At 39.4% G+C, this 26,516-nt stretch overlaps 1 protein-coding gene across 6 annotated transcripts in view; it reads right to left on the bottom strand.

Annotated features, from left to right (window-relative positions):
• PTPRB (protein tyrosine phosphatase receptor type B) overlaps positions 1–26,516 on the bottom strand; it is a 114,464-nt gene that overhangs the window by 37,407 nt on the left and 50,541 nt on the right. For all 6 annotated transcript variants that reach the window (XM_040491429.1, XM_040491428.1, XM_040491430.1 and 3 more), the window contains 8 exons: positions 25,160–25,420; positions 20,384–20,650; positions 16,073–16,336; positions 9,743–10,006; positions 8,936–9,199; positions 7,917–8,180; positions 5,215–5,484; positions 713–976 (listed from right to left, as the gene is read on the bottom strand). In XM_040491429.1, coding sequence (XP_040347363.1) covers positions 713–976; positions 5,215–5,484; positions 7,917–8,180; positions 8,936–9,199; positions 9,743–10,006; positions 16,073–16,336; positions 20,384–20,650; positions 25,160–25,420 — 2,118 coding nt within the window. The remainder of the gene's footprint in view (positions 1–712; positions 977–5,214; positions 5,485–7,916; positions 8,181–8,935; positions 9,200–9,742; positions 10,007–16,072; positions 16,337–20,383; positions 20,651–25,159; positions 25,421–26,516) is intronic.

The following is a 26,516-nucleotide window of genomic DNA, read 5'->3' as shown; positions in this document are numbered from 1 at the left end:
AAAAATCTGCTGTCTGGCCCTGCTCCCTCTCTGCCAATGAGAGCTCTGTAGTCAGGGGCCTCATCTGTGCTGTTCACAGTTAGATTCCAGCAGTGAGCCCTGTGCCCGGCATACAAAGCACTCAAAAACTATTGTCAGATGAGAAAAAAAAAAAAAAAAAAAAAAAAACTGAACGGGAAAATAAAATAATGGCCTCAAATTATGGAAAACGAGTGGATTCAGTTTCTTATTTGCAGCCCAGAGAGATGTCTCTTTCTCTCCTTTTCCTGCAATGCTTTGTGTGCATTTCATCCAGTGCCGTGTTTCTGTCTCACAGTGGACATTGCTTGGTCCTTTTTGTAGTTGGCCCTTCTCCGGACCTGCCCTCCACTCTACGCGTGTCCTGCAGAAAGCTGAAGGGCACAGCTTGAATCAAACCACAGTGGGTTACAACCCTCTTGTGGCAGTTTGGCGGCAAACAGAGAGGCCAGAATCATTTTTCCACCAAACCCTACGAGGTCAACGAGGGGTGGCAACAGAGCAGAAGCCAGTGCAAAGGCAATTCTGATATGTAATCAAATGCCTGATTTCGGATAAAAAAGCCCGAAGGTCACAAAGTTCATATAAAGCTAGACCATGGCTGGAAGAGGGAACTAAGGACAAAACAAGGAAAAGCCAGTGAATACTGAGACAATTTCCCCATAATACATTCCTGCTTGGGTCCGGGCCTTACCTGTTCTACCGAATATGAAAGACTCATTAGACAGCTCCCCACTGTGAGTTACTATCACCATTTTGTACATTCGGCCTTGCAGCAGGTTCTGGAAAGAGATACTCTGGATTCGTGGGTTGACTTGAGCTCTCTCCTGAAGCGTTCCATCTGGGTTATACAGAAAGATGTTGTACCCGTTGAGTTCCCCTTCTGAGGTGGTCCAGCTTAAGGTCAGGTGTCTGGTGGAGTTCTCTACGATCCTCAGATTGGTGACAGCTGCTGGGACTGGAAAAGTTGAGCGAGAGGGTGAGACCGAGTTTTAGTACCCCCTTGACACAGCCCAGGCCTGATGCCCAGGTGGATACACTCCACAGCAGCTTAAAACACATGGTCTTGGCCTTCAGAAAATATTGACTTCATGGGGACCCCAAAACTAAGAAGACTGAATTTTGTGCATTACTGATGTTGCAACTGTCAATTAAAACAACAACAACAACGACGACGACAAAACAAAAGCACAAGAGAACAAAGAAAAACCAGTAACTGGGAAATTATCTACAAATATGTTTTTTGGATATAAAATAAATGTTAATCTGACCTGTGTGACTAAATGTTTTTCTTTCTTTCTTTTTAAATTTTATTTGAGAGAGAGAGAGAGAAAGAGAGAGAGAGAGAGAGAGAGCATGAATAGGAGAGAGGGGCAGAAAGAGAGGGAGAGATAATCTACGTGGGGCTCAATCCTACAATCCTGGGATCATGACCTGAGCTGAAACTAAGAGTAGGATGCCCAACTGAGCCATCCGGGTGCCCCAGGGCTAAATGCTTTTCTAATAATAAGAGCTAGATAAGAAATAAAAAAGTATCTCTGAATGCCATTTGAAAGCTAAGGAATGGCAAACGGAAGTAAGGGCAGCGGGGAGGGAAGAGAAGTGGGAAAGAAAGAGAAAAGCAGACAGAAGGAGGAGATTTGAGTCGGGGATATGGGAAAGGGATGCAAGAGGAAAAGCCAAAACCATTAAACAAATAGTAATGGGGTAGGGGCGCCTGGGTGGCGCAGTCGGTTAAGCATCCGACTTCAGCCAGGTCACGATCTCGTGGTCCGTGAGTTCGAGCCCCGCGTCAGGCTCTGGGCTGATGGCTCGGAGCCTGGAGCCTGTTTCCGATTCTGTGTCTCCCTCTCTCTCTGCCCCTCCCCCGTTCATGCTCTGTCTCTCTCTGTCCCCCAAAAAATAAATAAACGTTGAAAAAAAAATTATTAAAAAAAAAAAATAGTAATGGGGCACCTGGATGGCTCAGTTATTAAGCATCCGGCTTAGGTCATGACCTCACGGTTCATGGGATCGAGTCCCGCACGGGGCTCTGCACTGGCAGGCTCTCTCTCTCTCTCTCAAAATAAAAAAATAAACTTAAAAAAGCAGTCTTAAAGATTATTTACATTGGGATTTTACGACCCTTTCGGTCTTCAGTGGTACCTGTTGGCAAAATGATCAAGAGCCACCAGAAATGACCTGCTTCCAAACTGTTCGCACAGGTGCTGCCTAATTCCACGGATGCCAGTGGAAACAGGACGCCTGCCTCAGTCTCTTCTGGGTTCTTCTCCCTCCAGTCTAAACACTTCCTCTTTTATGTTCTCCCTCTCCCTGTGCCAGATCCCTGAAAGTTGATGTTTCCCATCATTCCATCCTCTGTCCCCTTCCTACTCCATAACACTGGCTAAACAACCAACCTCATTCACTTCATGGATTGCTATGACTAAATGTTTACGTCCCCTCCACCTCAAATTCTTATGTTGGAACCTAACCGCCAAAGTGATGGTACCAGGGGCTGCAGTTATTGGGAGGTGATTAGGTCATGAGAGTGGAGTCCTCATGAATGGGATCAGTGCCCTTATAAAAGAGACCCCAGAGAGCTCTCTCATCCTTCTACCATGTGAGGACACAACAAGAAAATGCCATCTATGAACCAGAAAATGGGACCCTACCACACATCAAATCTGCGGGTGCCTTGATCTTGGACTTCCAGCCTTGAGAATTGTGAGAAATACATGTTTGTGGTTTAAGCCACCCAATTTGTGGTATTTTTGTTATAGCAGTCTGAACAGACTAAGGCATGTATTTAATTAGAATTTTGGTCCAAATATTTATCTCCAGCTCACTTTTCTGAGCTTGGGCCATATTTTCTATTACCGATGATCATCTCTCACTGCAAGCCATTCAGACATTTCAAACTCAGTACAAAACTGAATCCTGTCTCTTTCTCCTTGACACTGCTCCCCCGTTCCTCTTATCTCAATTAATGGCATCATCTTCTTCCAGATACCCCCGGTAGAAATTCTGGAATTTTCTGTTCCTCCTCCTGTACTCTACTCAGACACCAAGTGGCCATCTTATCTAATTAAGAAGTTATTTTTTGACTGTATCTACTTTTCTTCACCAGGGCCCCTGTGTTAGTTCAGCTTTTGACCCTTATCATTTCTATAACTGCAGTCATCTTATGACCCCAGTTACCTTTCGGCCACATCACCCCACTTTGTTCTCACTCACTCCGCTCCAACTATTCTGGCCTCTTTACTGGTCCAACAGGCCAGACACACTCCTGCTTCAGGATCTTTGCCTTAGCTCTTTGCTCTGCTTAGGGATATTCTTCCCCCAAACGCCTGCATAACCCTTTTTCTCATTTCTTTCAGACTTTTATTCAAATATCACCTTCTCAACAAAACCTGTGAGGACTGTGCTATCTAAAATTGTAAGCCTCGGGGCACCTGGGTGGCTCAGTTGGTTAAGCGTCAGACTCCGGCTCAGGTCATGATCTCGGGGTTTGTGGGTTCGAGCCCTACGTCAGGCTCTGTGCTGACAGCTCACAGCCTGGAGCCTGCTTTGGATTCTGTGTCTCCCTCCCTCTCTCTGCCTCTCCCCTGCTCGCACACACACTCTGTCTCTATCTCTCTCAAAAATAAATAGACATTAAAAAATTTTTAAATTGCAAGCCTCTAACACTCGTTAATCCCACTTTCCTGTTTTACTTTTTGGGATTCACCACCATCTAATCTACTATATTTTTTACTTATTTATTTTGTTTACTGCCTTTCTTTTCTACTAGCATGTAAGCTTCATGACCACCAGGCTTCATTTTACTCACTTCTGGGTAGCCAGCATTTAGAAAGGTGCCTAGCACATAGTTGGTGCTCAATGATAAATGAATCAATGAATGAGTCTCTTCTCCATTCAACCTATCTATCCCTGATTGCCATCTGATTTATCTTCTTTAAGGTACAAATTTTTATTACAAAGCGCTCACTGTCTGGCTGAAAAACCTGTATTGTCTCCTCACTGCTTATAAGATGAAAAATAACCCCCTGAGGAAGACGTGCCAGGCGCTCTCTAATCTGGCCCCAATCTGCCTTTCCAGCCTCACCTCTCTATCATGCCACCCACACTTCATCCATCCATTGCTTCTCACTGCTCCTTCTCACACCTCCCTGTCTTGGCACAGGACAGTCTGTCTGTACATGGTGTCCTTTTACCTTCTCTCCACACGCAGAATTGTTTCATCCTTCATGACAGTACTGAAACGTCAGTTTTACGAGGACCTCCCAATTCTACCTGTCCTCCATGCTCCTCTTGGTATTGGACATTCCTTTCTTCTATATAATCCTTATCACAAGTATTGTCATCACAAATATCACAAAGTATTGTCATCCTTTGTCTATGTGTCTGTCTATCCCACCAGTCAGCCAGCTCTTCCGGGACAAAGCATGCTTAATTCATCTTTTCATCTCTGTCAGCATCACCCCCCCCTTTCATATCTAGCTCCTTCATAAGTAATCAATTAGACCAGTGTTGTTGTCTGAATAATGACCCCCCAAGATGTCCATGTCCAAATCACCAGAACCTGTGAACATGTTATCTTATGTGGCAAAGAGGACTGTATACCTGTGATTAAGTTAAACATCGTGAGGCAGGGAGCTTATCTTGGATTGTCCAGGTGGTGACTCACAAGAGTCCTTAAAATATGGAGGAGGGACGCAGAAGAGTAAAGAAAGAGATATGGTGACATACACCAAGGTTGGAACAATGCCATTGTTGGAAGGAGGACATGAGCCAGGGAATCTGAGTGGCCTCTAGAAGCTGAAGAGGCCAAGGAGAGCTTCTCCCCTAAAGTCTCCAGGAGAAACACAGCCCTGCTGATACCCGATGCCTTAATTTTAGCCCCATTGGACCCACTTTCAGTTTGTGACCCCCAGAGCTACAAGATAAAAAATCTGTGTTGCTTTAAGCCGCCAAGTTGGCGGTAACTTATTGCAGCGGCAGTAGGTTTTAACACTATATCTGAACTGGCGTGGGGTAGGCTGAAACCTGTGCAGAGAGGCTGGCTGACAGGGAAGTGGTAAATCATGGTGAATGTTCCCACTGTGTCAAGAAACAGACATCATCTTCCTGTGTTGCTTCATCTCTCCGACCCTTCGGTTCTGAAGGAATAGCACACAGGGAGAGATCTGGTATGAAACAAGCCATGCGGATTACCTGTTCGGCCTTCAGTTTGGGCTTCTTTGCTGAAGAGACCTCCACTGACAGTTAAGATCTGAATCTTGTACTTTGTTCCCGGTGTTAGGTCTTCAAATTTGTGCTGCGTGGTGGAGGCTGGCTCTGACGTGTTACTCAGAAGGATCCCATTTTCACTTAGAAGCAGGATCTCGTATCTTTCTGCCACACCAACAGCCTTTTGCCAACTTACGGTTAAGGAATGACTGCTGTATGCGTTGTTTGCAACTATTCCCTGGACAGATGCTGGAACTGCAAAGAAAGAAGAGAAGCAATGGCCGTCAGGTTCCCTCACTTAGGGTAAACCGGCTGAGAAACCAATGGAGAAAAACTGTCCTAAATCAACTGTGGGTAGAAGACGATGCTACCAGTTCACTTGTGTTGCACCTACACTCCCTGTGTGTGCCCTCAGGAGAGAGCACTTCTTGGCCTGAATTATCTGTACACCTGCTTTGGGTCTCCATTCTTTTCGCTGAATTAAGACAGGATCTTGAAGTCAAACAAGTAGAAAAATTAGTGAACGTGACACTGATAAATATGCAGTGATTCATATTTATGTATCTAGAAAGTGGAAGATGCTGAACACATTTACATTCAGTGAATATAGTTTGGACGGCTGAATTATGTTTAGACTTTCATTCCCAAGATTAACTCAAGTCAAAGCTCTGAGCCTTCACCTAAGCAGTAGCATATAATGATTTTTTTTTTTTTTTACTATGGCTCCTGATGTGAAAGGCAAAATAGTATTATTTTGAATAATATTTTCTGTCCTAGGCTCATATTTTTTTTTTCTCGTTCTACATAATCTTAAGAGATCTCATCCACTCCCATGGTTTGAATTGTTACCCATATGGTGACGACTCCCAAATTTAAACTTGCAGTTCAGATCTCTCTTCTATTTTTGCAAATGACATCTCTCCCTGCATGTTCCATCCAATTCTCATGAGGCCCAAATTGGACTCCTCAGCTCCCTCCTCATAACCTCTTTCTTGTCCTTTGTTTCTCTTGGTCCAAGCCGGAAATGTGGGTTGTCACTCTGATCCTTCTACATATATAATCAAACATGGGTCTTGTAATTTCTAAGTCCTAAATCTTATATCTCTTTCATCTATCCACTTCTCTCCCTTTTCTATCCACTACTACTCCCCTAGGACAACATCATCCCTCACATTAGTGATCAGTCCCCTTGCTTCCTCGCCTCCCACACTATGTGTGACATATTCTCACAGCACCCCCATGTGGATGGCCCTTCAATGGCTCTCCATAATTCTAAACATCTTAACAAGGCACACAAGGCCCTTCAAAATTTGGTCCATCTACTTACTTGGCCACATGGTTCATCTTTAATCTAGCATACCACACAGTGTGTAGGTCCTTAAATGTGCCATACTTTCTCTCACCTTCAGGCCTTTGTTTTTTTTCTGCTGGAACCAAGTTAATATATGTGTCACCAGTATGACTCTTAGTGTCTATTTAGATGTTACCTTTTCCTGGAAGCCTTCTCTGACTCTTCATGTTTGCTCTTAACACACCTCATTATGATTTTTATTTTAGAACTTATGCTGTAATTGCCTTTTTATTTCTCTGTCTCCTTCACTAGATCATAAGCTTCTTGAGGTTGGGGCTCTATCTTGCTACAGAATTCCCATTTTCTAGCATAGTGTTTAACATATGGTTGGAGATATACATATATGAAATAGAGACATAGTAGGGCACAGTACAGAAGCCCAGGCCCCACAGCTAAACAAGTGGTTTTATGAGAATGGAAGATGTATTGTATCCCAGTATAGAGGGTATAAGGTTTGGAGCCAGACAGACTTAGATTTGAATTATAGCTCTTGGTCTTATTAGTTATATACTTGATAATGTTTTATAAACTTTATGAGCCCTATTTTCTTTTTTTTTTAAATTTTTTTTTCAACGTTTATTTATTTTTGGGACAGAGAGAGACAGAGCATGAACGGGGGAGGGGCAGAGAGAGAGGGAGACACAGAATCGGAAACAGGCTCCAGGCTCCGAGTCATCAGACCAGAGCCCGACGCGGGGCTCGAACTCACGGACCGCGAGATCGTGACCTGGCTGAAGTCGGACGCTTAACCGACTGCGCCACCCAGGCGCCCCCCTATTTTCATCTGTAAGATGAAAATAATGATCCCTATCTTCTAGTGTGACTCGAGATAATTTTAAATGCCTGGCATATAGCAGGTGCTTATAGCTTATTTTTGTTTTATAAGTAATATATTAACAGTAATATTAATATAAATAGGCACATTATTCCTTCATTTGCTACTTGTTCTTGTAACAAATGAAGTAAATGGCATAGGTGTTCATTTAAAAAAATAATTTTGAGAAAGGGGTAAACTTTACAGAAAAGGGTAAATATTTATAGGTAGTTAATGTAAATAGTTCTAAGTGTCTACTTGTTAAAATTAAAGTTTTTATATCCTTTAGCACATAAGCAAATGTATTCAAATGATTTGGTTCCTAATTACCTTTCATTTGTTTTGAAGATCTCTATTAAGAAAGAAAAATGCAAAAAAAAAAAAAAAGTATGAGAAAGACTCTTGAAACCACATTCAATTGTAGCTTTGAATTTGGTTAGTTTTGATTTGTGAATAGCTAAGTAAGTCCATCTGTTGTCCCATTATGGATAAAATTTGGCTTTTTTCCAAGCGGGCACTCACCTGTCCGCCCAACGGCGTCTATCTGGTTCCTTAGGGACCCACTGACCGAGGCAATCACAATCTGGTACTGTTCCCCTGCCACCAGTCTATGGAATGTGTGCTCAGAGACGTGCTTGGAGATAGTCTGAGACTCAACCTTTTGATTCTGTCTGAACGCTGACACGGTGTAAGAATCAACATCGCCCCCACCAGGAGTCCAGTTGACTGTCAGGCTGTCTGTCGCCCCATTGGAAGAAATGTGAATATTTTTGACAGTGCTTGGAACTAAAAAGGAAAATAAATTTAAAAGTCATCACTTAGAGAATGAACTGTGGAAATTTTCAGCCAAAATTTTCATGCTTCTTATATTTTGGCACTTACTAAAAGAACTTGCTTGGATTTTTCTGCCTGAATTGAAGCGATAGGGGAAGTTTAGGGGGACATGGAAACCAGTGAGTAGAAATGAAGAATGCCAGTAGTAGAGCGAGGGGTTAGTAACATTGCCTTGGTTCAGGTCTTGGTTTTCTCATTTACTAGCTGTGGGACTGTAGGCAAGTTACTTAACCCTCTGTAAGTCTCAGTTTCTTCGTCAGAAAAATGGCAAAGTTAGTTAATTGTAACCAGCCCACAGAGTTGTAAGGATTGAACAAAAATGTACATGTTAAGTTCTTTACTGTGGCTCAAGGTAAACTGTCAATAAATGTCAACTATCATAACAACACTCCTAACAAAGTTCCAAAGAAAGGATACCCAACCAACAGAGTTGTTGTTTTTTTTTTTTTAATTTATATGCCTTACAAGCACCAGCTATTCACATAAATCCAATGCTATTTGCTGTTTCTCTGAAAGCCTTTTTTCGTTTTATCCTGTGTTGTACTTTAGTTAATCCAGATTGGACAGCATCGTTGTCACCATGAAGATAACCTCACTTCTTGCCATCTCCTTCTTACCCTAAAATCCTCATCCCAAATGCCTGGCTACCCAACATGCTAAATACACCACCACAACTACTCAGGTTCAAGAGCCACATCTGAAATTACCTGTGAAGCCCTCAGTGAAGGCTGACTGCTGTACATCTCCACTGATGGTCAAGACAAGGATTTTATACTGGCGCCCTGGGGTCAGGGAGGTGAATCGATACTCAGTTGCAGTATTTACAAGGTGAAAAGGTGGAAATACTTTCATATCATTGAACAGCAGTTGGATCTCATATTGATCAACATCCCCGTCAGCTCGTGACCAAGTCACCAGAAGGTCCTCAGTGCTCCTATTCCGCAATGTTAGATCCCTAACGGGCTCTGGGACTAGAGAGGAATAGAGAAGACACTTCAGGAATGTGACTGATTAAAGTTTACCTACACAATAATTTATGAATCACATTCAAGGAACTGGCAAACATCTCTTCCCCAAATAAACCACTTGAATTACTTCATGCATAATTAAATTAAATAAAAAAATTGGAAGCAACTATTAAAATTATAATTTTTTTCCTGACATAAATCTTATATGTAAATGTTGGTAGAACATAATTATAAAATGAATTATGACCTCAATCATAAGATAAAAAAAGATGTCTAGAACTTTAAATGCCACAACGCAAGAGGACAAGGAAGAGAAATGGGACATTTGGCCTTCTTGCTTCCCGACTATGCTTGCTTTTATCTACCAATAAATATTCTGTAATCATAGGCCATCGCTTGGCCGAATGCTGTTAGCTCCAAGTAAGACTTACTGGGAATGTAATTTACTGATCAGTAAGCAGAGAAAATGCAAGGCTCATATATTTTATTGACTCGATGACCTTCAAGTCCCAACCAGCTACCAGATTTTGCGATCTTTCCACTTACTTGTTCTTCCATTCCCTTGTTCACTGGCTTCATATTGTCCACTTCTTGTACTAACAGTAACACTGTACAACCGTCCAGGGACTAACTTAACAAATACACACTCGTTTTCAGCCTTGGGAATGCTTTTGGTTTGAATGAAGTTGTTTTTGTTTTTAATGGTGACTTCATAGTGATCAAAATCTCCAGTAGCATGTAGCCAGGATACCTTTAAATAGTCACTCCTGGCTGAGTTGCTAACACTGACTCCCTGGACCTTGTCAGGCACTGAAAAAGAGAACAGAGAAGTACTAAAGATATAGTGATTCTAAGTGAGTAATTGATCACAGATGACAACCTGAAACAGTAAAGGTAAGTGAGTAGATTTTTATTGTGGGCATTGAAAACAAAAGTTTTAGACCTTCAGATCACACGTTTCCAGAGGGGAAAGACTGTTACACTACACAATGTGTCTGGCCTACACAAAATGTCAGGTACAAGACTGAACATTAAAAATGATAACTGATGATTAATATGAATTGATGGTGATATTAATAATTCTAACATACCTGTTGACTCAAGATGTAATAAAAAGTTACAAAGAAGAATACAAATAATCCAAAAGAAAAATGGAAGGAGAGGAAACACATAATTAATACATGAAGAGATGTCTAACATCACTGGTGATCAAATCAAGCCCATGGCAAAATACCCTATAATTTTATGGCAAAATTTAAAAACCCAATAGGACCTGGGATGAGAGAGGATCCTCAACCACAGGAGAGTGGATGAATGCACTGGTATATATACACACTGACATTATATAACAGTCATAACTAATTACTTTCTAACTCAAAATGTAAAAATATGGATTTTTGTGCCTTTAACATCAAAACACAAAATATAAGTGAATGTTATCAATATAATATAAGTCCCAAGAGATTACATACTGCATAAAATAACCTTTTATTTTATTTTATTTTATTTTGATTTTGAGAGAGAGAGAGAGAGCATGAGCAAAGGAGGGGCAGAGAGAGAAGGAGAGAGAGAATCCTAAGCAGGCTCTGCCCTGTCAGCGCAGAGTCCCATTCGGGGTTCAATCCCACAAACTGTGAAATCAAGACATGAGCTGAGATCAAGAGTCGGATGCTTAACTGACTGCGCCACCAAGGTAGCCCTAAAATAACCTTTTTAAAAATAATGTTAGGGGCGCCTTGGTGGCTCAGTCGGTTAAGTGTCCGACTTCGGCTCAGGTCATGATCTCGCAGTTTGTGAGTTCGAGCCCCGTGACAGGCTCCGTGCTGACAGCTCAGAGCCTGGAGCCTGCTTTGGATTCTGTGTCTCCCTCTCTCTCTGCCCCTCCCCTGCTTATGCTCTGTCTCTCTCTGTCTCAAAAATAAATAAAACATTAAAAAAAATAATAATGTGAGATCCAAAGTGTTTTAACCCATAATTTTAGGACTACATAAATAAAACTGTGCAAAATGGAAGGAAAGAAGACAGATGAAAATGGGAGTTAAGATGATGGGCTACCTTTGGATGAATCAGTGAGGTGGGAACCATATGACTTGATATAGGTTATTGTCAAGGTTCTAGCTTTTATTATAGGTAGTGGTTTCTTGTGTGTATTACATTATTAAAAATGACTAATTAAATACCTGAATTAAATTAGAAGCCTAAAAAATAAATAAAAGTGACAAAACATGGTTTCCTGAACCAAGAATTAAGATTAACCCAATTTTGTGCACCTGAGGTTACCCCCAATAAATATACAAAGAAACAAACAATGTGTACTTGTGGTTTTCTCTCAACCAGTCTATCAATTTATCAATCAATTGGACAAAGCCTGTGTCTAAACCTTCTCTTCCACTTTCCTTTGAAGCACGAAATGACCCAGAAATTTCAATATTTTGGCTTCTAAGCCACATTTTCCATGATGTTTCTCACACCTACCGTTGCATTTTATTATATTTTGTTGGCATGTGTGTAGTGGTTAGTTTTTGTATTAGAATATATCTCTCTGCAAAAAAATAAATTAAAAAAAAAAAGAATATATCTCACTGCAGATATGGAGCCAGGACAGGTATGCTTTCTTCAAGATATTTACCCAAACCAATTACAGTGTACCTAGAATTTATTCATCATAGAATAAAGGAAAAGAAATTTGGAAGTTTTTATGCACATGGGCTAAGTAAGAAAAGTCAATGACCCAGGCAATTTATTGAAGACAAAGCAACTATTACAGGAAGAAAAACCAGGTTACACACCATGCTAAGTCAATAAGGGGCTTTCCAGGTGGAATTGGAGGTAATCTGTGAGACTTGCCTTGCTGCACGATGAGATGATGTGATGCAGAATTAGAAATATTGATATTTTTACCCAAAATGTAGAACAAAAGCATTAGAAAAGGAAAAGGGCTTTGACACAATCAGCCAAAATCAACAAGACAGCAACTCGGACGTGACTCTATGTTAAACTGATTTGTTGGGGGGCAATGGCTTGCCTTGATTGACTCATTGCATCAAATCCAAGTTCATGCTGGTTTAAAGAGTCAAGCAGGTGCTTTGAATAAAGGGTCACTTTTTTTTTTTTTTGCATTTAAAAACAATCTTAGCAAAAGGCTTGCAGTATGAAGATCAGATGGATAGGAAACGTTCATGAGTCGACAGAGAGGGGAAGCAAGGGGTTAGTAGTTGGATGATACATCCTTTAACTCTGGTGATTTTTAGGCTCCAAGCTGATCAACATAAGACACTGACATAAGGCTGCTTCATAAATGGAAATCTACTTTTCACATCTCAGTCATTATTGTGATTTTATCACTATAATTAGGCTTTAAATCATTCGACGGTAGGGCATAGCTCTTTATATCCCCAACCAGGGCTTTCAGGGATAGCACTATGTAATGGAAATAGCGCTTGGAGCTAGGTTGAACTTGATTACTGGTTAGCAATGTGACTTTCCCTCCTGGACTTTATCACCAAATGAGACGGGATTAGATCAATCTATGGACACTTTCAATGTTAGCATCCTGTAGCAATGTAAATCAGTGGTTCTTAACCTTTTTGAGGTCACAGAAACTTCGAAAATCACACACTCTCTCCTCAAAGAAATACACATACTTTTCCTATCTACAACGATTTCATAGACAGTTTCAGGGGTTATGACATTCCTAACCTCTACCCACAGGGCACTAAAAACTAGCTAGAGCTAAGTGATTTCTGATTGTTAATTTATTGAACATTTATTGAGTGTCTATGAGGCTCCAGACCCTTTGCTAGGTAACAGGATGAAATCAGTTGTCCTGATCCTTGTGAAAAAAATGAATTTTTTTTTCATAGTTTTAGATTTTTGTAAGGTCTTTGAGTCCAGAAGATGATTGGCTAATTCTTGCGTTCATCAACAGCAATAAAATTATAAGTTCTTATATAAGCCAGGTTTTGAAAAAAAACACGCAAAAAAAGATACGGTTCCAGACATAAAGGCAATCACAGACGGAGAGATGCAAAACACTGCAATGAATGCTAAATTTCTCCTAGAAAGAACTAATAAGAACTGAGAGGGACACATGGCACAGCATGATGGAGTTAAGTGGACAGAGGAGCAAGGGAGGAGAACCATTGTAACTTTAAGTAGTAATGCTCTATGTTCATGCTGTTGGCAAGAAAAGCAAAATAAAGATATACCAGTGAAAACTTTTGTGAGAGGTCAATAGCAGATCCTAGCAAAGGCTAATGTATCAAAAGTGATTTTGAAATTTTCGGTTTCGGTGAATGTGAATACACTTTGGTTTTGGAAACCTGACAAATTCATTTTTTTTTTTTTTACAGTATATTCTTCTAATTTCTTTTTTGTTATTATTTTTTTCCAGTTTTATTGAGAAATAACTGATATATATCACTGTATAAATTTAAGGCATATAACATGATGGTTTCATTTATAAATACTATGAAATGATTACCACAGTTGGTTCAGCTAACATCCAATCTCTCCTACAGATACAATAAAAAGAAAAGAAAGAAGAAAAGAAAAAAGGAGAAAAATTTTCTCCTTATGATGAAAACTCTTATGATTTAATCTCTTAACAATTTTCCTATAGATCATACAGTAGTCACAGTCATTCATGGGGTACTTTACATCACTGGTACTTATTTATTTTATAACTGCAAGTTTGTACCTTTGGGCCATCTTCCTCTAATTCTCCCTTCCCCCACCGTCTGCCCCTGTTAAGCATAAGTCTGATCCCTTTTTCTCTGAGTTTGTTTTTGCTTTAGTTTTAGATTCTACATATAAGTTAGGTCATAGAGTATTTGTCTTTCTCTTTCTGACTTATTTCACTTAGCACAATGCTTTCAAGGTCCATCCATGTTGCTGCAAATGGTAAGATTTCTTCATTTTTATGGCTGAACACTATTCCATTGTATAGATATACCACAACTTCTTTATCCATTCATCCATTGATGGACACTTAGATTGTTTCCATGTTTTGGCTACTGTATATAATGCTGCTACGAACACAAGGGTGCAGATACCTTTTTGAGCTAGTGATTTTGTTTCCTTTGGATATATTCCCCCAAGAGGAATGGTTGGATCATGTGGTCGTTCTTAAATTTTGAGGATCTTCCATACTATTTTCCATTGTAGCTGTTATCAATTTATACTCCCAACAGTGCACAAGGGATCCCTTTTCTCCATGTCCATGACTGCATTTATCTCTTGTCTTTTAATGATGGCCAGAGGTAATATTGCATTGTGGCTTTAATTTGCATCTCCCTGGTGACTAGTGATGTTAACCATCTTTTCATGTATATGTTGGCCTTTGTATATCTTTTTTGGAGAAATGACTGTTCAGGTCCTTTGCCCATTTTTAAATAGAGTTATTTACTTTTTTGCTATTGAGTTGTATAAGTTATTTCTATTTGGAATATTAATGATGAATTTGATATTAACCCCGTATCAGATATGGTTTGCAAATATTTTCTCCCATTCCATAGGTTGTTTTTTCACTTTGTTGATGGCTTCTTTTGCTGTGCAGAATCTTTTAGTTTGACGTAGTCCCACTTGTTCATTTTTTATTTTGTTGCTTGTGCTTTTTATGTCATATGCAAAAAATCACCACCAAGACCCATGTCAAAAAGCTTTCTTCTTGTGTTTTCTTCTAGGAGTTTTATATTTTAAGGTTTTGCATTTAAGTCTTTCATACATTTTGAGTTAATTTTTGTCAGTGGTGTAAGATATGGGTCCAGTTTCATTCTTTTACACGTGCATATCCAATTATCTCTGTATGTTTATTAAAGAGACTGTCTTTTCTACATTGAATATTCTTGACTCTCTTGCCAAAAACCCCTGACATTTTTAAATTAAACAAGTTTTTAAAAACTTTTAATGTTTGTTTTTATTTTTGAGGCGGGGGGCAAGCAGGGGAGGGGCAGAGAGAGAAGGAGACACAGAATCCGAAGTGGGCTCTACTGAGCTGTCAGCAAAGAGCCTGACACTGGGCTTGAATTCACAAACCAGGACGTCATGACCTGAGCTGAAGTTGGGTACTTAACCAACTGAGCCATCCCCGTGTTCCAAAACCCTGGCATTTTTAAATGCAAATATCAACCCAGAGCTTAGCAGGAAAGATCTGACAAAATATTAATGTCAACCTTAAGCAGAAATCTCAGATGTAAGCCCCCCAAAAGCATAAGTACGTTGGGAAAATGGTAGCTGTCTAAATTTAGTTCTTTCCATCACATCGAAGACCTGGCATTCATTGCTTTTGCTAAGATTGTGCTCCTGGTCCCAGGACTATGAAAGTTCACATCTTCACCTTGTGTGAAAAAGAGTGAACAGTAGACTTTGACCAAATAGGCATTTCAGAAAGGATTTCAGGACAGATAACTTTGTAGGCTCTGGAGCCATTCAGAACTGGGGTTAAATACAGAAAGGCACTGGCTGTTTCACAAGTTAAACAGTGGAGCAAGTAGGTTATTTAACCTTTCTGAAGCTTGATTTCCTGATCTGTAAAGTGGGAATACTAACAACGACCTCAATCAGGAATTTGCAAGAATTAAGTTAGTTAACATAGCCAGTGTCTAGCAACCGAAAAGTACTCCCAGAAAACACTTGTTACTATATTTGCATATAATACGAATTCTAGCCACAACCATAGGGTTCATCTTACTTTAAAGGAAACATCTGCTCACATAAGGAATTTCCAGGGTCAGAATTTGAAGACTCTGTCACAATTCTGTGATCTCACAAAGGCTTTAATCCGATCATTACAGAACGGTTGCAGATCTGTTGCCCTGAGCCACACATAGCCAGGCAGTTCTCACAGAACCTGGATCTCCGTATATACAGCCTTACCTGTTCGCTCCTGGCCGAAGGAATGGTTTTCATACTTGCCACTCCTTGTAGTTATGGTCACATTGTAGAGGCGGCCTGGAGTAAGGGAGCTGAAGGAACATTCGCTGACAGACTTGGCAATGATGAGGGACTGAATTACCCTGCTGCCATGAGAGAGGGTCACCACATAGTTATCTACATCTCCGGGAGCCGGCAGCCAGGAGATGCTCAGGTAGTCGTTCCGACCAGAATTGTTCACCGTCACTCCACTCACACTGGATGGGACTGGGGTTTAAAAAGTGGGGGGAGAAAATTTAAAAAGCAAGCACAGTCAAAAGTCTGGAGTCATCTACGACGGCCAGCAAAATACAGTGTGGACTCAGGAGATCTCAACTGATTACCTACGAGGTCAAAGATGTGTGGGCATTTCACGTTAGCTTCTGGAAGCTGAGTGTTCTTCTATCAGCAAGGCTAGCCCAAATAAAAATGCAAGGAGGTCTTTTGGGTGCCTTATAAATATATGGATGCCGCTACTGTATTTTTATGGTGTTGTTTGTAAGGTATTTTAAGTGGAGGCATTTTTAGGTGAATATGTCAGGAGGTTCCCTCTGTAGGAAAAGGAAAAAACATTAAAAATCCAAACTGCTGAATCCAATCAGCTCAAACCAAACCCATCAATAAGCAAAGATGTTTGAAGGGAAAGGTGAAGGTGGTCACAACTTTTCTAAAGAGCTTAGACTTTGGGATAGTTTTGATTTTCTTGTGATGAAATTATTTATTCCTGGGGAGTCTAATAACTAACACGACCAAAGGGGTTGCATCTTCCCTTTATAAAGCATTTCCTGCCCTCTAGTGGCAAGAAATAAACCTAAACGCGCATCCTGAAAGCAACAAATCAGGAGGTTGACCCACCTGTGGGCAGAAAAGCTATTGTGGTGATAACGGCCATCATCATTTGCTTATTTTAATTGGGGCTTAGTGCTGCAAACATTTATTGAGGACCTTCTATTTGCCACATACACAAAAATGGGAAAGATGTGGATGCCTTCAAGGAGCTTCTTGGCTAGACACAGTATGCAAATTAATCATTGTGATATCGAGTGGTAATTGTACATGTATCAGAAATAAGTGTACAGTAAATAGTATTGCCAGTAGTGAATATCAGAATAAAATCCTGTAGTGTATACAACCTGCACTACTGTTTTCATCATTGGTTCACTACTTTAGCTAAACATTTTCGTATAATTGTCACTAGCAGTACATCATGGACAATGGACAGGGTCCAGCTAAATGACCTCTGAGAATCCTTCTAATAATCTAATGTGCTCTGACTTTGTGACTTAAGCCCCAAAATTGTCTTTACACGTGCAAGCACTTGCCCATCACCGAAAATTATACATAGCACCGTATCGAACAACTTTGCTAATGCTGTTCCATGTATATGAACATTTCCTGTACATAAAGTTGAACTTTTTAGCCACATTTATATACTGATGTCTTCCTCCCTCCCTCCCTCCCTTCCTTCATCCCTCCTTCCTTCCCTTCTTTCTTAACCGTAATGTAACAATCTGTACATCCCCTGGTTGCTCTCAAAAGAATTATGCTTGTTTTTTAAAACTGCTAGAAATATTTGCAATTACTGGCATTTTATTAGAAAAGATATAATTATCAGATATCTTGTCAAAAATATAAATTCATGTTTATGAAAAACAGATATGAAATTTGTTTTTCCTTTAGAAAAAGAATTTTCTCAGGTTAGAATTAGATTTGTTAAGCATATCCGATATCTTGCATTTTAAATATTGTTTTTAAGAATTTTTTTAAGTTTATTTAGTTATTTTGAGAGACAGCAAGTGTGAGCAGGAGAGGGACAGAAAGAGAGGGAGAGAAAGAATCAGAAGCAGGCTGCATGCACTGTCAGCACGGAGCCCAATGTGGGGCTTGATCTCACGACCTGTGAGATCGTGACTTGAGCTGAAATCAACGGTCTGCCACTTAACTAAGCCACTCAGGCACCCCTGAATTTTAAATATTTTGCCACCTTGTCTAGGCTGAAGGTTTATTTATGTGTTTCAACTCTGTGGAAATATAAGTGAAAGAGAAAACCTTTCAAAACCTTTCAATTATTTCAGCACTGACAGGTCTTTCAGCAATTTGAATAGATGGTAATGACTATCCAGGCTTTAGCCACTGAATTTTTTATAATCTACTGTATACAAAATTTACTAATCTAGGAAAATTTCAAAATCTCCAGTTATTGTGTTTCTATAGTGGTATCCCATATTCCCCCTTTCCCATGATAATGTCTGCACTCTTAATGTGTTTGAATAAAATAATTCATGCTTATATTTATTCACATTTTGCCCTTTCCTCAAAACATTGTGATCATTCTTTACAGAATTTTTTTGTCTTGGCTTTGCATACTTCTGTTAAATACAGTGGGTCAAATACTGACATCTCTGCTACAATTGAAATTTAGGCATAAAAACAACTATAGGCCCCACTTATTCCAAGTGGTATAAGGCACCAAACTGTTTTAGTATATCACAGTAAGTCAGAAAGCCCTTAAGGTATTTTAAAATGGGAATTAACTTATGTGGCAGAATCTGACTAGTTGTGCTTCTCTTTCCTCTTGGACACAGAACTAGAAGATATGTCCCGGCCTTCCCCGCATGACATGTAGCCATATAGTTGTGTTCCCACCAGTGGAATGTGGGGGGAAGTGATGTATCTACTTCCAGGTCCGATCATCTTCCCCTGCCTGTAACCTCTATTCTCTGGAGAAATGGACAGAGTTCTGAGGACCTAGAGGAAGGAAGAGCCACAGATGGTAGGAGCCTGGATCTCTGAACTACTGCTTGGGAAAGAACCAACCAATAGAGCTATCTAATCAGGAACCCCCACGTTGCACAGTTGTGTAAGCAGGAAATAAGTCAGTCTGATCTGACTAACATGACTGCAACTCACTGGGAAATGGGTACACCCTCTCCTCAACCCTTACCTCAGCTTTCTTAATTCTCCTTCCCTCCTCCAGTAGGGGTAAATTGGTGTATATTACTAGGGATGGATTAGAAAATGGAGGTTTTGAGACATAAGTTAATTGCAGAGCTACAACCAGACTCTAGGCCTCCTGATTCCCAAGCTAAGTTTTTCAGTCCCCTACCCCCAATTATGCTACACCAATGGTTGGTGCCAAGAAGTACTGAAAGAGGAGAAAGAAGGTATCAGGAAGAAGGACGTGGGTAATAACATCAGCTACCACAGAAGGAGAAAATGAGAAAAACGGTATGTATCAGTGAATTTCTTCCAAAACGAGGAAATACCTTTTCAATGACTTAGTTGCTTTTCTGGGAGAGTTAATGAAGTTAATGTTCTTTGGGTTCATTAAGTAGATGAGATTCATGATTTTTAGAAAAGGGACCTATCGATGATGCCTACAGCTGATACTCAGATGTAGGCATCAGAGATCTAGAAGAAGCAGCCTGAAATCCAACTTATGATCATATAAAATTAAGTAGGTAAAGTCACTGACCTGATTCTGAGTTCATTAGTAATTATCAAAGCTTCTATTGAATGCATTTAATTTTTTTTCTCTCTAAGAAACGCGAACATAAGTTGTATATTGTCTATTTATATTCTTTCTTGGTATTGTGCAGAAAATTGTATCTCCTTCTTTGGTGCCAACCCTGTCTGATGCACATGACCACATAGCTCTTTGCCCTATTTGACTGTGATCTCTTCAAGGTCAGGGAACATTGTTTAGTATTAATAGTATTAATATAGTATTAAGCACTTGTTTAATGCTGCTTATGAAAATATATGTGATTTGGGAATTTTATTAACTCAACTTTGAACCACAGACATTAGAGATCATTTCCTTTCTACGTCTTGAAGGAATATGAAAGGGAGTGGAATTTACTTTTTTAAAAGAAGTCTCATTACTTGTCTTCATCTTAACTGGGCCATGAACATTAAGGAAATCATCAACTGAATGTGGGGATAAGCCTCGGCATGAAATGACTATTATGTTGCCGCAAAGGTTTTTATGACACATTTATGGGAGATTTTAGAAAATTCAGAATTCATTCTCATTTACCCTCACCCACCCTGCAATTTCCATTCCTAGAAGAGTAATATCAGTTACTAAGAGTAACTCCTCTAAGAGTTCTACGAGTTACTAAGGAGTTGTAAGAGTTACTCCTAGAAGAGTAACCACCTTCCGGATGGTTGGTATTGAAACTTGGCTTTTGGGAGAGTCAAAAATGGATCTGTTTTCAGGATGTTTAAAAAAATCCTAGAATATACTCTTGAGTTGCCATGGGGTCCTCTTACCTGTCCTTCCCTCCACCACCACTTGTCGGGATGAGATTCCTCCGCTTACTGTTGTTACAACCACGGAGTAGAGACTGCCTGATTTGAGGGAGTGGAAGCTGTATCTGCTGGTCTCACTGGAGACACTTTCGTTTTTGATGACCACGTTTTCATGGATCAGTAAGACTTGGTAGAACTCTATGTCTCCCAGTGCCTGGGTCCAGTTAGTAAACAGACTGCTGGTTGTCCCTTGGTTGGCCACATACAAGCCAGTCACTTGGGCAGGCACTAAACCACAGTAGAGAAGAAGAAAAAAAAGAAAAGCAAAACAGATGACATTTAATCACCCTAAGGAAGTGTAACAAAGTGAGTCAAAAATGGAGACAGTCTTGAAGATGCTAAAAATATATCTACGTTTTTTTTGCTATAGACTCTCAGCTCTATTTCCTGTGGCATATGGCAAACTACTCCCATACAGAAGCTGTTTATATGGAAAATCAAAATTACCTCAGATCCAAGGATGAGATGAAGCATACCTATTAAGTAGTTCCGATTTTACATGTTCAGTAATGAAAGAATTTTATTTTTGAATATTGCCTACTTTATGTGATTTCATCTGTCCTTACCTCATGAGAACTGAGTGCTATGTTAGCTACCTGAGCTGATGGTTGTTATGGGGTGGTAGTGGGAAATCCCTTCAACCTGATGATTAGGTTGTAGTTTAAAACCGGTTAATTCCTTACTGGCGCATTCTCAAGAGGACCATTATTACTATACGTGAAAATGCTACAATAGTATAAATTATATTATCTTATAATACTGGTAATTAACAATGATAACCATAACTAGTAGTTGGAACTATTAGTTCCTGCTTTGTGCCAGTTATGGACTCTATAGTTTTTAGAAATCATATTATTTGATACTCATTTGAAACTCTACATTTGATTTCATTTGATTCTCTTTACTGATGAGGAGACCAAAGACAATTAAATATAAGTAACTTAGCCTATTATCACAGTGCTGATAAATAGTCATCCTGGAATCCAAAGCCTGATCTATCTAACCTGTGAGCCTGTGCCCTTCTCCTATTAACAACTATTGTGATTTCTAACCTACCCATTAAAAAATCTCTTACACAGATCTTGAAGCTGACTCTTGATCAACGTATTTGATTTTCTTTGTGCCTCTTCCCTGAATTTTGGTAATCAAAAGGATTGGAATCGTGGCACAACCCTTCTTAGAATTTGTTAACTCTTGGATTAAGATACAAATATATTCATTAAAAAATATTATTGTAGTTGGGTCGGAAGATTCAATTCTCATTTTAAATTTCATATGGAAAGCAAAGGAACTAATAATAAATAATAAATAATTTTGAAAAAGAAGAACAAAGTTGGAGGAGTAACATCGTCTGGTTTCAAGACTTACTAGAAAGCTTCAGTAATGAAGGCAGTGTGATACTGGCAAAAAGACAGAAACATAGATCGATGCAACAGAATTGAGAGTCCAGAAATAGACCAACACATATATAGTCAATTGATTTTTTTTACAGAGATGTGAGGGCAATTCAGTGGAGGAAGAAGGGTCTTTTCAACAAATAGGACTGGAATTATTAGATGTCCACATGCAGAGACAAAAACTTTGGCCCAGATCTCACACACATATAAAAATGAACTCAGGATGGATTATGCACTTCAATTAAAAATGTAAAACTATAAAAACTCTAGGTGAAAATCTTTGTGACCCTGTACAAGGCAAGGATTTTTTAACGTGACACCAAAAGTATGGTCCATGAAATAAAAAAAAAAAAAACTGATAAATTGGATATCAAAATTAAAAACTTACATTCTGTAAAATACACTAATACATTAATGAAAAGACAAGCCACAGACTGAGAGAAACCATTTCAATACACATTTATGACAAGAGGACTAATATCTGAATATATAAAGAATTCTCAAAATTAAGTGATAAAAAACAAACAACCCCATCAAAAAATGGACAAATATTTGAAAATATGTTCTTCCCCAAAGAAGATACATGAATGGTAAATAGGCATATGGAAAGATGCTCAAAACCATTACGCATTAGAGAAAGGCAAGATAAAACTGCATGATATACCTCTACACACTTATTGGAATGGCTAAAAAAAACCCAAAAAACCAAAAAAAACACAAAACTTGCAAAACCAAGTGCTACTGAGATCATGGAGGAACTGGAAATCTCACATATTGTTGGTGGGGATGTAAAATTTTACAACTGTTTTGGAAAACAGTTTGGTAGTTTCTTCCAAAGTTAAACAATACACTTACCATAGGGTCCAGTAATGTGAATGTTGAGAATGATGGAAATGATCTTAAGACTCACAAAATGCCTTGGACTTCCAATTCTGGCAATATAGTGGGCTACGTACTGTGAAAATCCCTCCCAGTAAATACAACTATGTGTGTGGGATAAAATATAAATATATAAATGTATGAGCGCATTGTCAAGAATGTAAGGAACTCTCAGAGACCTAAAAGTGATAGAAAGGTAATTGGTTCACCGAAGCATACTTTCATTTTGGTGGCATTTTTCAAACATAAATTGAAGCTTTGATTTACAGATTTGCACGATCTATAGGATAGGAGGTAAAGTGTAGGACTTTTCCAAACTGGGGAATCTCATAGGTGACCCTGCATAACACTGGGTCCTGAAAGGTTACATTCTAAGTGTAAGTGAAATAAATATTCCCTCTCTGCTCTCAGCCTCCTTGGCACTGGATGGAGAAGAAAACCATTTCTGCTGAGCATTCATAACCTCAAGATGGTTTCAGTGAGTTTGCAACCCAGATTCATTAATACCAGGTGCTTGAAAAACCTCAAGTTGAAAATTCAAATTGAAATAGGTCTGGGTTGATAGCCACCCGTGCACCTCAAAGGATCAAATGAAAAGAAAATTCTTTCTAAAACCCATCTTCAAACAAGTCCTCAAAGAATTCTCACAAGGTTTCCAAGGTGTATGAGTTTAAGGACTCACAAACACTTAAGGAAGTAAAGCACCATGAGCAAAAGGCAGCAAACCCAAAAGACAACAGGATTGAACCCCTTAAGATTTCACCTATTATAATTATCAGACATAGAAGAAAGTAAAATAAAAATGGTTTATTTACTTATAACAACAAACGTGGATAATGGAAATATGACAAAAGAGCAAACGAGCACAAAAAAGATATGGAAAGAGAACTAAAGAGAATGTTTCAAAGTGAAGAACATACCAATTAAAATTAAAATTCAGTGGATAAAGTTGAAAAAGATGAGACAGAGCTAAAGAAAAAATTCATGAACTAAAAACAAAGGGCTGAGGAAATTATCCAGATTATAGCCAAGAGGGCAAGTATATGGAAAACATAAAAAATATATATATATACATATACATGCATATGTATATATATTCTAGAATACCAGAGGGAGAACAGAGGCAGTATCAGAGAGTTAATGGCTGAGAATTTTCAGGCATGAGGAAAGATACTAACCTACAAGTACACAAATTGTAATGATCTCAAGCAAGATACACAAATAGTAGTCTGTATCTAGGTTATTACTGTAAACAACAGAACACCAAAGGCAAAGAGTAAATCTTAAAAGCAGTCATAGTAAATAGATTACCCAGGGAGAGAGAAAAAAAAAAAATTAGACTGACACCTGACTTTTCTACAGCAAGGATAAATGACGGAAAGACTACAATAATATCTTCAATGTGCTGAGAGAAACTAGCTTTCAACACACAATTGCAACCTAGGGAAAATATCTTTCAAGATTGAGAGCTATGTTAAGACATATGCAGAAAAACAAAAGTTTGGAGAGTTAGTCCCTAAAACTCTAACTAAGGACATGTGAAGAACGTTTTCCAAAATGAAGGAAAGTACGCCCAGACAGAACTTGTGACATACAGGAAGGAAAGATGAGAAGGTAAGTGGTAATTGTTTAGAAGCAGGCTCCAGGCTCCGAGCTGTCAACACAGAGCCCGACATGGGGCTCGAACCCACAAACAGCGAGATCATGACTTGAGCCGAAGTCAGACGCTTAACTGACTCAACCACCCAGGCACCCCTTCAAGTTCCTTTCTAACACCAATTCCTTTACTTGTGCTCTAAATCCCAGTATCTCTTGCTTATTCAAATAATAACTGCAGCAACTCCTTCCTTATATCGTCACCACTCCTTTCTCTTCTAGAACATTTCTGTCTACATAAAACATGGTATCTCTTCTATTCTTGAAAAAAAAAATCCTTCTTTCAAACATACTTCCTCTTTCTGATGCTGCCCTATTTCTCTGCCTCTCCTCTGCAGCAAAACTCCTTGGAAGAGTTGTTCTCTGCTCTGTTTCAATTTCAAAATAAACCCGGGGCGCCTGGGTGGCTTAGTCGGCTGAGTGTCTGACTTTGGCTCAGGTCATGATCTCGCGGTCTGTGAGTTCGAGCCCTGCATCGGGCTCTGTGCTGACAGCTCAGAGCCTGGAGCCTGCTTTGGATTCTGTGTCTCCCTCTCTCTCTATCCCTCCCCCGCTCATGCTCTGACTCTCATTGTCTGTCAAAAATAAATAAACATTAAGAAAAATTTAAAGAAATAAACAAACAAAATAAACCCAAAGTAAAACAAACAAACGAACACTAAGAGTTGAAATTAATATAATAAAAAACAAACAATAGAAAAAATTCATAAAACAATGGCCAGTACATAATAGGCACTTAATGAACACTTGTAAACTGAATGTTAAACAATTTAGCACACAGTAAAACTTTTATAGAGAATATTACCTGTTCTTCCTTTAGTCGAAGATGAATTTTTTAAGTCTCCACTAATACTGGTGACTGTAGCTATGTATTTTCGTCCAGGCACCAGGTCAGTAAAAGTGAATTCTTTGGCATCTTTGGGGAGTGACTTGTGGATGAGTAAGAGGTCTCTGTCAGCTAGTGAAATGATGTATTTCTCCCATTCTGCTATGGGCGTCTGCCACATGACACCCAGTGAGGTTTCGTTGGCGTGTTTGACACGAAGCTGGAGGACAGCCAGGGGCGCTGAGGAAAAGGCAATGGAGACTGTGTCAATGTTTTGATTCTGAAACACTAGAAGGAGGGGTGCCTGGTGGCTCAGTCAGTTGAGCGTTGGACTTTAGCTCAGGTCACGATCTCACAGTTTGTGGGTTTGAGCCCTGCATCAGGCTTTGCACTGGGAGCCTTATTTGGATTCTCTGTCTCCCTCTCCCTCAGCCCCTCCCTCACTAATGCTCACTCTCTGTCTCTCAAAAATAAACATTAAAAGAAGAAGAAGAAGAAGAAGAAGAAGAAGAAGAAGAAGAAGACGAAGAAGAAGAAAGGAGGAGGAGAGGAGGAGGAAGAAAAGAAACACTAGAGTATTTCCTAGAGAGCTGTTCCCTTCCAACTATAGGAGTGTTCCAGTTCAGCATTTCTTTTCTGAATGTGTATGAGCTCTCAGGGAAAGAAGAAGAAGAAAAAAAAGCTAATCCTTGTTCTTGTTGTTGTTGTTTAAGATTTTATTTTTAAGTAATCTCTACACCCAATGTGGGGTCAAACTCACAACCCTGAGATCAAGAATTGCATGCTTTTCCCACTGAGCCAGCAGGCACTCCAAACTTTGTTTATATAACGTATCCAGAAAGGAGGATTCAAAAGAATACTATTGGAAGGTACTTTTCTGGATCATTTATTTTTGACCACATATTACCTTGAGTATTTATTTCTTCACATGAACCCTATGATACAAAAATATTTAATTCAATCTTGTCATCCACAAACCTACAGAGAAAGGTCCATGTTTGAGTATTTAGGTGAAGTTAGGAGTATTTTTTACTCCGTTAGGTTGGAAAGACAAAGTGCTTCTTCCCTTCATTTCTGAGAAGGGGCCATTGATGTACCCATGAAAGCAAGAGTAATAACAGTACCTGATTAAGGGCTCCCATTATCCAAAGAATTGAAATTGTTTCTATTTCTTTAAAAAGTTTTATTATTACAATTTCTAGGGGCGCCTGGGTGGCGCAGTCGGTTAAGCGTCCGACTTCAGCCAGGTCACGATCTCGCGGTCCATGAGTTCGAGCCCCGCGTCAGGCTCTGGGCTGACGGCTCAGAGCCTGGAGCCTGTTTCTGATTCTGTGTC

The sequence above is a fragment of the Herpailurus yagouaroundi genome, unplaced genomic scaffold (genome assembly GCF_014898765.1).
Source record: "Herpailurus yagouaroundi ecotype Mexico unplaced genomic scaffold, PumYag 182, whole genome shotgun sequence".
In the NCBI taxonomy this organism is placed as follows: domain Eukaryota; kingdom Metazoa; phylum Chordata; class Mammalia; order Carnivora; family Felidae; genus Herpailurus; species Herpailurus yagouaroundi.
This window is presented reverse-complemented; position numbering and strand designations above follow the sequence as displayed.